The 12,046-nt window shown below is 50.8% G+C and overlaps 1 protein-coding gene across 1 annotated transcript in view; it reads left to right on the forward strand.

The window, feature by feature from the left end:
- Positions 1-580: 580 nt before the first annotated feature.
- LOC137306839 (filamin-A-like) overlaps positions 581-12,046 on the forward strand; it is a 52,945-nt gene continuing 41,479 nt past the window's right edge. The window contains exons 1-8 of the mRNA XM_067976238.1: positions 581-605; positions 4,028-4,273; positions 5,848-5,945; positions 7,070-7,217; positions 7,309-7,427; positions 8,402-8,479; positions 10,227-10,389; positions 11,554-11,754. Coding sequence (XP_067832339.1) covers positions 581-605; positions 4,028-4,273; positions 5,848-5,945; positions 7,070-7,217; positions 7,309-7,427; positions 8,402-8,479; positions 10,227-10,389; positions 11,554-11,754 — 1,078 coding nt within the window. The remainder of the gene's footprint in view (positions 606-4,027; positions 4,274-5,847; positions 5,946-7,069; positions 7,218-7,308; positions 7,428-8,401; positions 8,480-10,226; positions 10,390-11,553; positions 11,755-12,046) is intronic.

Genomic DNA, 12,046 nt, shown 5'->3' on the forward strand with positions numbered 1-12,046 from the left:
GGCAGGGCTGGACGAGGTAATTGGGGAGGGAGGAGGCTTGTGTGGAGTATAAAGTGCCCCTTGAGAAGGTGGTGGTGAGCCGCCTTCTTGAACCGCTGCAGTCCGTGTGGTGAAGGTTCTCCCACAGTGCTGTTAGGAAGGGAGTTCCAGGATTTTGACCCAGTGACGATGAAGGAACGGCCGATATATTTCCAAGTCGGGATGGTGTGTGACTTGGAGGGGAACGTGCAGGTGGTGGTGTTCCCATGTGCCTGCTGCCCTTGTCCTTCTAGGTGGTAGAGGTTGCGGGTTTGGGAGGTGCTGGTGCAGAGTCAATGTAAGAGTCCCTTCATGGAGACTCTGAACTCCCAACGACCATGCTGAAACTGAGCTGCAGAGCCAGCCGGACGAGGCAACTAAATAATTGCCCAGGCTGTCTCATTCTGTGCTCCCTCCCCCTCGAGATGGGGGTCCCGTGAAGGTCGACTTCACTCTTGTCTCCAGTATAGAGACAACACGGTGACTATCAAGTCTTGTACGTCCAGTAACCCTACGCTGAGATGGTAGGACGAGGGCCAGGGGTAGGCACCGATCTGCAACCATGAGGTCGGTGACCTCCCTGTATGGTATGTCTTCATTTCGTAGGATAATGCGGCATGGAAGGCGGCCATTCTGGAGCTTTGAAAGAGCTGTCCAATTGGTCACAATTTTGCCTCTCCAAGTATTTATCCAATCTTTGCAAGTTATTATTGAATCTGCTTCCACCGCCCCTTCAGGCAGTGAATTCCAGATCAGAAATTCTCCTCATCTCCCCCCTCTGGTTCTTTCCCCGATTATCTTAAATCTGTGTCCTCTGGTCACCAACCCTCCTGCCCACTGGAAACAGTTTCTCCTTATTTACTCGGTCAAAACCTCCTGATTTTGAACACCTCGATTAAATCTCCTTCTCTGCTCTAAGGAGAACAATCCCACTCTCTCTCTCTCTCTCTCCAGTCTCGAGTCCCCCATCCCAGGATCATACTGGCCGCCCTCCTCTGCGTCCTCCCCCATCAGCTTGGGCCATTGTTGGGCCGAAATTCTCATCCATGTTCTCTAATCCGCCCATGGCCTCTCCCTATCTCTGTTACCTCCCAGATCTCTGCGTCCCTCCAATTCCGGCCTCTTGCCCATCCCCCGATTTCCATCGCTCCACCATTGGCGGCCGTGCCTTCAGCCGCCTGGGCCCTAAGCTCTGGAATTCCCTCCCTAAACCTCTCCGCCTCTCTCTCTCCTCCTTCAAGAAGCTCCTTAAAACCTCCCTCTTTGACCAAGCCTTTGGTCACCTGTCCTAATATCTCTTGTGGCTCCATGTCAAAGTTTGTCTGATTTACGTCCCTGGGAAACACCCTGGTTTTAGTACATTTAAAGGCGCTATATAAATGCAAGTTGCTGGGGATGGGATGCGGTTAAACCAGAGGGAGAAAGCTGACCTGTTCCTTCTAACCAATTCTCTGGGTGTGCCTTCCAGTATAAGGCCATTCTTACCCCCCCCCAGAGCTGTGGGGACAGGAGGCATCCTTGTCTGGTCCAAATTGCCCACGATGGCGTTCCTTTGCACCCCCCCCCTGATTTTTGGGATAGAGGTCAACAGCAGCACCCACCTCTTCCCCCCCCAGCCTCCCTCCCCACTATCCCATCAAAGACCAGTTGACTCTACACAAGCCGGAGATCAAACCTCGGACTTGAGTGGCCCGTTCCGCACTGTAAGTTGTAAGGATTCCCTGTTTCACTCCTCGCCCGACCTACCCACCTTTTGTTCAAGCTCTGCCTCGCTTGCTGCCAGTCACCCTGGGGGGGGGGGTGCCTGAATTCAAGTGGCTTCCTTCCTCCTCTGGTCCACCAGACCAGCCTATGCCCGCTCCCCACCCCCCCTTAATCAGCCGCTTGCCTGAAATAACTCCTCGGTCTTTTGTGGGGTGTGCCAACTGGACAGCCACTGGCGATCTTCTGGGAGCAACTGGGCACCATTTTGGCCTGCCTCTTCAGCAGCCCTGTGTTTGGAGACCTCCATTTTTGTGTGGCGTTGGAGAGGGTCAAAGAAAGGAACTTGCCTTTCTCCGGCCTCTTTCACCACCTCGAGACGTCCCAAAGACGTTTCGCAGTTGACGAAGGACTCCTGTCGGAAATGTGGCGGCCAATTTGCGCACAGCAAGATCCCACGAACAGCAATGTGATAAATGACCGGATGATCTGGTCATTTAGGTGTTGGTTGAAGGATAAATATCGGCCCCAGGACATCGGGGAGAACTCCCCCATAGTGGCCGTGTCGAACTGTTCTTGGGCTCGTCCCCCCCCAAATTGTGCTGCCTGAGTGGTAAAGTCCCATTGCTGGCCCACCTCCCCAGTTGGGGTGATGGTCACGCGTTAGCCGAGACAGAGTGTGATGGGAGGAGGGTGTGGTTTGTCCATCAAAAGGTATCTCGTCCAAACTCTTTCCTGCCCCATTGATGTCTCCATCCCTGGACCGTCCGGCCTGTGGTTCGGTCGCTCCTTGTCGATTTTTGGTTTGAATCTTTCTGGAAAGCTCTCTCTCGTCCTGGAAGCAGCTATTTGTTGGGGGGGGGGAGGTGGTCATGACCCCCGTCCACTCTTGTGCCGTACAGAGGGAGCCCAACGTTGTCAGGAGTTGCCCTATTTTACCTGTTCCTGAGATGTGTGGGGGGGCCCCCTAATATTGGTGGCTAATCTTGTGGGACATCCCAATAATGGCTACCAATGTTCTCTTCCTCCCCCCTACCGGCCCAGAGCTTGAAGCTTTGAGATCTGACGGGTTTGTGAGATTGGCAGGTCCTTTTTTTTAAATAGACGTTCACAGTCGAGGAAATACTGAGACACCTGATTGATACTCTTTAATGATCTGAAGCATTGATGGAACCCATTCCATTTGGTGTTGATCTACTCACGCGCTTGGGACTCATCAGGTCCCCGTAAGCATGTCATCTTGACTGCTCGCGCTATAGCCTAAGCGAGACTGGGTTGGACCCCCTAAAGGGTTGTGGTGTGCCTTATCCTTATAGGGTTAATTGTCACATGACGTTACCAGGAAGTCTGTTCCATCTCCATGCCGTTGCTTGGCGTTACTATGGCCTTCCTCCAATTCCATAGGTTTTTGTTCCTTGTGTTCTCTCTCCAGATTGAGTGACTTTGGCTGTCCAGACTTGGCCTTCAATTGTCCATCTTGCCTGTATTCATCAAGAGTTATTCATCCCGTACAGTCCCCTTCGACACCCAGGCTTGCTGGCACCATTACTGCTCGTTAAAATGTCGTCATGTCTCTTCCCACAGTCTGTTGGCGATTCCTGCTTGCTTCAGCACTCTGGGAGAATGTTCTCTTTCTTATTAACCCGGACAACTACTGCAGCATTGGTTGAATATATTTGTGTTTTTCCTCTTGGGGTGAGGTTCTGCCTCAGTGAATCGGCTGAAAACCTCATCCTTTTTTTTTATATCGTGTCTAGACGCGATTAATGTTCTCTCAGCCGGCCTCATCTTTCACCCTGTAAACACCAGCTCGTCCAAAACTCTGCTGCCCCCCGTGTCCTAACTCGAGTCCCGTTCGCCCCTCCGCCCCGTGCTCGCTGACCGACATTGGCTCCCGCTCCGGCTAGGCCTCGATTTTTCAAACCTCCCCCTCCCTATCTCTGTAACCTCCTACAACCCTCAGATCTCTGCGCTCCTCCAATTCCGGCCTCTTGCCCATCCCCGATTCCCATCGCTCCGCCATTGGCGGCCGTGCCTTCAGCCGCCTAGGCCCTAAACTCTGGAATTCCCTCCCTAAACCTCTCTGCCTCTCTCTCCTCCTTTAAGACGCTCCTTAAAACCTCCCTCTTTGAGCAAGCTTTTGGTCACCTGTCCTAATATCTCCTTATGGGGCTCGGTGTCAAATTTCTACGATTGACGCGCCTTGGACGTCGTACTACATTAAAGGTGCCAGATAAATGCAAGTAGGCCCATCTTCTCCAGCTGCCGTTTAACAAACGATGAAATGTGCCTTTTTTTTGTTGTGCAGACAGCAAAGCCATTGTAGATGGAAATCTGAAGTTGATCCTGGGCCTGATATGGACCCTCATTCTACATTACTCCATTTCAATGCCCATGTGGGATGAAGAAGACGATGAGGCCAAGAAGCAGACCCCCAAGCAAAGGCTGCTGGGATGGATCCAGAACAAGCTGCCTGAGATGCCGATCACCAACTTCAGCAGAGACTGGCAGACCGGCAAGGCCTTGGGCGCCTTGGTGGACAGCTGTGCTCCTGGTAAGGACCCCGCTAACTAAAGATGGCCGCCAGACGCTAACTAAAGATGGCCGCCAGACGGCAAGAGTGCTTTTTTTTCATCCCTTCCCCCAGTAAATTCTAGAGAAAGAGGTCCATCAGTATCTAATGGGTTTGTATGTTGGGCAGTGGTTCAGGGAGGGAATTCCAGAGCTTGGGGCCTAGGTAGCTGAAGGCACGGCCGCCAATGGTGGAGCGATGGAAATCGGGGATGGATGAGAGGCCAGAATTGGAGGAGCTGGGAGGGTTGTAGGGCTGGAGGAGGTTAGAAATGGGGAGGGAGGTTGTGTGAGGGCCATGGAGGGATTTGAACAAGAGGGTGAGAATTTTGAAATCCAGGTGTTGCTAGGCCAGGAGCCAATGTCGGCCAGCGAGAACGATGGGAGGGGGGAGCGAACGGGACTTGGTGCGAGGTAGGATACGGAGGCAGCCGAGTTTTAGGTAAGAGGAGAAAGGAATAGAAGGGCCAGATGACGTAGGGTGGGAGGAGGCTCGTGTGGAGAATAAACACCGGCAGGGACCAGTTGGGCCGAATGGCCTATCTCTGTGCTGTAAAATTCCATAATGCTGACAAACCAGTTCTCTGACCATTGGCCAACAATTCTGTTTCCCTTTTTCCCAACTCCTCAATCTTCAAGGTACTTAAAACTTCTGACTGGTTCTCATTAACATCTTGCAAAGTCTAAAAATAGACCCTTCGTTGGAGGGAGCAGCCAGGCCGTGCCCACTCCCTGCTCCGAGTGGAATGTTCCGGACTGTCAAGAGAGCTCTTGTTGAACACAAGGGTTTTTATTGTGGGGAGGCAGGGGTGGGGGCTTTTAGAAAGGGTGGTGGTGCCTGCAGCCTGATTTTAATTGTACCCTCGATGCTTCATCACTTCCAAAAAAAAAAACCAATACTAATATAACATGCCAGATGCTTAAAGCTGCCTGTCCCGAGGGAGTCGCAGAGAAAGCCTGGTTGGTGGAATGGTACAGTGCAGGACGAGGCCATTCTGCCCATCGTGCCTGTGCCAGCTCTTTGAAAGAGCAATCCAATTAGTCCCACTCCCCCTGCTCTTTTTTTTGTTCCGATTTCCCTCTTTGACGGTTACCCTAAATTTTACTGTCTGGCTGACGGTGGTGTCAGTAATGGGTGGGGCTTAATGCAGGGCTCACCGCAAACAAAGTCTATTTAAACACACTCCAGCAAACAGTCTACAGAGTCTATTTAAAGAGACTCGTGACCCGAAACTGCAGCAACCTCTCCCGATAACAGCAGGATTATTTCTCTCTCTAGCAAATTGCAGTGGGTGGAGGATAGTTATGCAAATTATATGCACAAAACCGTTTTTTTTTTCCCCCCCAGTCACTTGCAGTGATGATTTGGTAATTGTCCCCCCCTCCCATCAATAATCTCCATTGTGGCCAGGGATAGTGGAGCAATCTTCTAGCCTGGAGAGTTAACCCCGAATTGTTTGCTTGGCCTTCGATTGGAAGTTGCCTCTGCTGATATGGGGGGGGGGGTGGGGAGGTTTGTGTGTCTGACTGACTTGACCTTTGCCCTTTCCTGTCCAGGTCTGTGCCCAGACTGGGAAACCTGGGATGGCAGCAAGCCAGTGGAGAACGCTCGGGAAGCCATGCAGCAGGCTGACGATTGGCTGGGAATTCCACAGGTACGTCTGCCTAATCCTGCTGGGATTTGGGATGGGAGGGGGTTTGAGGGGGTCTGGTGTTGGAACAATTGTGGGGGGGGGGGGGGGGGGGAAGAATTGATGAGTGTGTTTGTGCCTACTCATTAGCTTTGGTGAGGGGGGGCAACAAGTGGCATAAGAAGGTAGGAACAGGAGGAGGCCATTCAGCCCCTCTAGCCTGTTCTGCCACTGGATCATGATCTGTATCTTAACTCAATCTACCCGCCTTGGTTCTGTAACCCTTAACCCCCTTACCCTACAAAAACCTGTCAATCTCAGTCAATTGAAAATTTCAAAACTGGCTCTTCCTCCTTCTTCCTTCCCCCCCCCCCCAAAAAGCCTCACCAGCTCTTTGGGGGAGCGATCCTGATTTCCCCATCACCCTTTTTGGGTGAAGATGTGCATACTGACGAGTGCAAGTAAATTTTTGGGGCGGATGTGGGCATCGATCCTGGCATCATGCCACTTTCGTCACACCCTCGAGCCCCGTAATCCAGGCCCGACGCTCCCATGCGCCAGTACTGAGGGAGCGCTGCACTGTCGGAGGTGCCGTCTTTCGGATGAGACGTTAAACCAAGGCCCCCCGGCTGCCCCCTCAAGTAGAAGATCCCACCACCCCTCCAAAAAACAGTTTCGTTGACATCAAAATTTTGGTAGCCTTGCCGAGACACCGATCCACCTCAGTGGGATAATTGTTTGTGGCATGGTAATATAACGCTCCCCTTCTTGAACCATGAGCAATGCCACCGGTGAGCCACTAACTAAATATTGATTACTGATGAGGTAAACCTAGACCGTTCAAATGAGGCCAGGAAAGTAGGAGCAGAGTGGACGCACCAAAACTAACATGGGAGCGGGGGGAAGAGTAACTGGGAAGGACTTCTGCAACATGTTGGGAGCAACGTGACTGGTGGGAGTAATGGAATATTCAATTATGGGGTCGAAGGGTCTTTGGGGGAGGGGGTTGGGTCCTTGGTGAGCAAAGCCTCATTGGGGCCTAGTGGCCTCTTCTTGGCCTCCCTCCTGTAATCTTGGTCTTGACGCAAAATGGCTTCCTCACTTTGACGTTCTTTGGTTTCTCTTTTTTTCTTCTTTCCCCGACACAGGTGATCACCCCAGAGGAGATTTTAGACCCGAATGTGGACGAGCACTCGGTCATGACCTACCTATCCCAGTTCCCCAAGGCCAAGCTGAAGCCTGGTGCCCCCCTCAGACCAAAACTCAACCCCAAGAAAGCCAGGGCCTACGGACCAGGTCTGTATTGTCTCTCTCTCTCTCTTGCCCGGTTAGTTGGTCTTTGCCTGGTTTTTTTTTAGCAAGAAACTAATTGCTGCTTCTCCCAAAGGCGTTGAGCCAACTGGTAATGTGGTGATGAGACGGGCAGAGTTTACGGTTGAAACTATCAGTGCGGGACAAGGCGAGGTTCTTGTCTACGTTGAAGACCCAGCAGGACACCGTGAGGAGGTAAGAAGATGACCAGGATGGTGCGAGGAGACGGGAGTATTTGGGGGTAGGGTGGAGAAGAAAAGACTCCTCCAAAGGGGCGTAGGCCAAGGTATCGATGGCAGCAAAGACGAACACCCGCCCTTAAGTGCTCGTTTCCCATGTATTGACATTGGGAGGCAGTATGTTGCTAGAGTTGGGTGGGGTCTTTCTATAGCCCAAGGCGTCATCTGGAGTTGGGGGGGGGGGGGATTTCATCGTTTTGCAGCACAGGCCATTCGGCCCAACTGGTCTATCCCAGTGTTTATGCTCCACACGAGCCTCCTCCATCTCACCCTATCACCATATCCTTCCATTCCTTTCTCCCCTCATGTGTTTATCGAGCTTCCCCTTAAATCCATCGATTCTATTCCCCTCGACCACTCCCTGTGGGAGCGAGTTCCACATTCTCACCGCTCTCTGGGTAAAGAAGTTTCTCCTGAATTCCCGATTGGATTTATTAGTGACTCTCTTATATTGATGACCCCCTCGTTCTGGTCTCCCCCACAAGTGGAAACACCTTCTCTCCGTCTACCCTATCGAAACCCCTTCATCATTTTAAAGACCTCTATCAGGTCACCCCTCAGTCTTCCCTTTCCTAGAGAAAAGAGCCCCAGCCTGTTTCAGTCTTTCCCGATAAGGATATCTCTCAGTTCTGGGATCATCCTGGTAAATCTTTCTCTTGCACCTTCTCCAATGCCTCTATATCCTTTTATAATATGGAGACCAGAACTGCACGCACTACACTGTGTGGTCTAACCAAGGTTCGATCCAAGTTTAACATAACTTCTCTGCTTTTCAATTCTATCCCTCTAGAAATGAACCCCCAGTGCTTAGTTTTTGTTTTATGGCCTTATTAACCTGCGTCACTCCTTTTAGTGATCTGTGTATCTCCATTTCAGAAATGGTTATTTTTCCTGTGTTGTGTTTTTAATCTTTTTTTTGTTACTGTGCAGGCTAAAGTGACAGCAAATAATGATAAAAATCGTACCTACTCCGTTTACTACATCCCTAAGGTGGTGGGCCTTCACAAGGTAAGAGACAAGTCTATCTTAACAAGATAATCTTCAGTCTTTGGGCGAATTATGATTGGTGTCTCAGTCCCAATGCTAAATTGAATTGACTCCTGCAGTTCTAATATCCTCCCAAAATTCCTGGCCAGAATGGGAGGCGATTGAGTCCCTGTCAATCACTGCCCGGAGACCAGTTTACGTACATAATTTATATTATGTAACTATCCTCCAGTCTGTGTTTTACTGGAGAAATAATCCTGCTTTTATTGGGAGAAGTTGCTGTAGTTTCAGTCACGAGTTGTTTGCTGTAGTTGGTACAGACTTTCTTAAAACAAAATAGACTCTGCAGACTGTTTGAGTCAATAGACATTTTGCTGTAAGATGGACTGCTTGCTGTGAGTCCTGCTGCACCTCCAACTCGGGCTGTCAGTGGTGTCAATAGACGCTGCTGGGAACCATCTCACCGAGGGCTAACTGGGCACAGGCTATTGATGGTCCTGGTGTGTGGCACTAGGCATTACCAACTCGAGGGGCGAGGGGGGGGGGGGGCGATACTTCTTGAATGTTAATGTGGGTCAGGGTAAGAGAATTCCTGGTCAAATGGTCTCTACTTGAGCTGGGGCAATGGGTCAGGGGGTGATGGGGCAGAACCCCTGGGCCGCCTAAAGATTGGGCAAGTTTGTGGATCGGCCAGTAACACTTGTGATCTTGGCAAGGTTCTGTATTGGGAGCCCAGCAATTCCTCAACCTGTTGGCCAATATCTACATGGCTAAAGTTAGTTGCTCGCTCGCTCCCTCTTGTAGGTATGAGGGTGTGCTGTTGTCACTAGTGACTAAAATCAAGTTGAATGTTTTCATGCGCCCCCCCCCACCCAATTTTGGGGGTCCAGTGCCTGGGCTGAGCACCCCCCAGATCCAGTTGGATGCAGAGTGAAGCTCCTAGCCATCTTTTTGTCCCAACAATGTAACTCCGCTTCCAAACTGAGCAGCCTCTCCTGCGCTAGTGTGTTCCCGCGCTAGTGACACCCCATCCCAAGAATGAACAACAAAATACTCCTGATTGCATCTGTGCTGGGTCCCTCCTCCCCCCCAGCCTGGAGAAGCTGACATCAAATCCTGGGCTTTTCTATTTAATGGAGATGTCTCGGTGGAAGGAGATGGATGTTTGTGGAGGGAGATCACCAAGATTGGGAGGGAAGGGAGCAGAGGTTAACTAATACATTCTGACCGACATTGGCACCTGGTCAGGCCGTGCCTCGATTTACAAAATTCTCATCCTTGTTTTCAAATCCCTCCAAGATCTCTGCGCTCCTCCAATTCCGGCCTCTTGCCCATCCCCGATTTCCATCGCTCCGCCATTGGCGGCCGTGCCTTCAGCTGCTTAGGCCCGAAGCTCTGGAATTCCCTCCCAAAACCCTTTTTTTTTTAAAAAGACTCTTCAAAACCCACCTCTGGCCAAGCTTTTGGTCGCCTGTCCTAATATCTCCGTGTGGCTCAGTATCAAATTTTGTTTGGTAACACTCCTGCAAAGGGCCTCGGGATGTTTTACTACGTTACAGATATGGAGATCGGGCAGGAAAGTGGATTTGAGGTAGATTAGCCAACTCTTATTGAATGGTGGGGCAGGCTTGACGGGCTGAATGGCCTACTCTTATGTTGGGTGCTAAATAAATGGTGGCAGTTGTAACCTCCCCAAGTTTAGGCTGTTCCATTTGGGTTAAGTGTTGTCCAGTTCTACACCTGACCTCCTTGTCTACCCCCACCCCAGGTGACTGTTCTGTTCGCTGGGCTACATATATCCAAGAGCCCCTTCGAGGTGACTATCAGCAAGGCACAAGGCGATGCCAGCAAAGTTACCGCCCAGGGTCCAGGACTGGAGCCAATCGGGAACGCTGCTAACAAATCCACCTACTTTGACATCTACACTGCAGGTAAAAGACTGAACTTGTGTTTCTGCATGGCCACTGGGTGTGATTTGATTGCGGGTTTTTGAAAGGAACTATAGACCGGGGTGGATGCGGTTTATATGGACTTCCAGAAGGCATTCGCTAAGGTTCCACATGACTGCTCGTTAAAAATTGAAACTCATGGAATTGAAGGCAAATTATTGATTAGGTGATAGACAGATATTGGGAATGGACTCTCATTGGAAGGAAGTGACCCTCAAGGGCCTGAAATAGTCACTTAATGACTTCAATAACACAATGGGGGACCATATGCAAGTTTGCCAATGACAGATTGGTGGCATAGTAAGCAGAGTAGCAGTTAGCCTAAATTCAGAGAGGTTGACCGATTTAAGCTGGCAAATCTGAGGCAGATTGATTTCGACACAAGTGAGGTTATACATTTCGGACCAAAAAAGATAGACCAGTTTTTAAATAGCGAAGTTTGGAGCTATGGAGGCCCGAAGAGACTTGAGGTCCATGCTGACATCACCAATGTGGCCAAGTACCAAAAATAATGGCAAAGGCTAATTGAAAGTTGGCCTTTATAACTGGAGGGGGGGGAAGGGAGTTTGCTCCAGTGAGACAAAGCCTTGGTTTGACCACATCTGAGTGCAGTTCTGGCCTTGGAAGGAGTGCAGTGCAGATGCTCCAGGATGTCACCAGGGCTCCGAAGGTTGAAATGAGGACAATTTACGTAAACTTGTATTCCCTGGGAATATAGACGGTTGATTTTGATTGAGGTTTTTAGGATTTAGATAGAGAAACTTTTTTCCCCCCAGTGGTCGGAGTCTCGGACAGGGTGGGGGGGGGTATAACCTTAATCCGAGGTGGGGCCATTCAGGAGAGAGGTCAGAAACACTTCACGCAGAGGATGGTAGTGTGGAGCTCACTCCTCCAAAGCAGTCGATGTTCACTCAATTAATCATTGAGTCAGACGCTCCTGGTGAATGGTAGGATCTTGCAGCAGGTCAGAAGGCCGCTCCGCCCCTCCTGCCCGTGCTGGCTCCTTGAGAGAGCTATCCAATTAGTCGCACTCATCGTAGCCCTGCAACGTTTGGTCGGGAGGTGGGGGGGGAGAAAGATTGGACGGAGAAAAGGTTGAAGGCTTTAATTCTAATCTGTTGCCTCTTCCTCTTCCTCTCCCTTAAGGTGCTGGTCTTGGAGATGTCAGTGTGACCATTACTGACCCGAATGGTAAGAAGGACACAGTGGAGCTCCAGCTAGAGGATCGGGGCAATAGTTCCTATCGCTGCACGTACAAGCCAACAGTCGAAGGGGCGCACACAATTTACACCACCTTTGCTGGAGCCCAGATTCCCAAGAGTCCGTTCTCAGTCACCATTGCAGAAGGTAGGGCACAGACTGCCAGTCGCTCTCCAACGGAACTCAATTTTCCCCACCTCTCTTCCCCCCCCCCCCAAAAAAAAGTCTGCCAGGGATCAACTGAATTTCAAGACTTGAGAGCGCTCGGGTTTTTGTCGGGAGGGTTACAGAACCAAAGTGGGTCGGTGGGAGTTGAGACGCAGATCAGCCATGATCTGATTCGAACAGGCTCGAGGGGCTGAATGGCCGCCTCCTGTTGGTTTCTAGTTTCCCTACAGCTGCGCCACACCTCGCTCGGGAGGTTGTCCACGCTGGCTTG

The sequence above is a fragment of the Heptranchias perlo genome, chromosome 45, assembly GCF_035084215.1.
Source record: "Heptranchias perlo isolate sHepPer1 chromosome 45, sHepPer1.hap1, whole genome shotgun sequence".
NCBI classification, from domain to species: Eukaryota; Metazoa; Chordata; class Chondrichthyes; order Hexanchiformes; family Hexanchidae; genus Heptranchias; species Heptranchias perlo.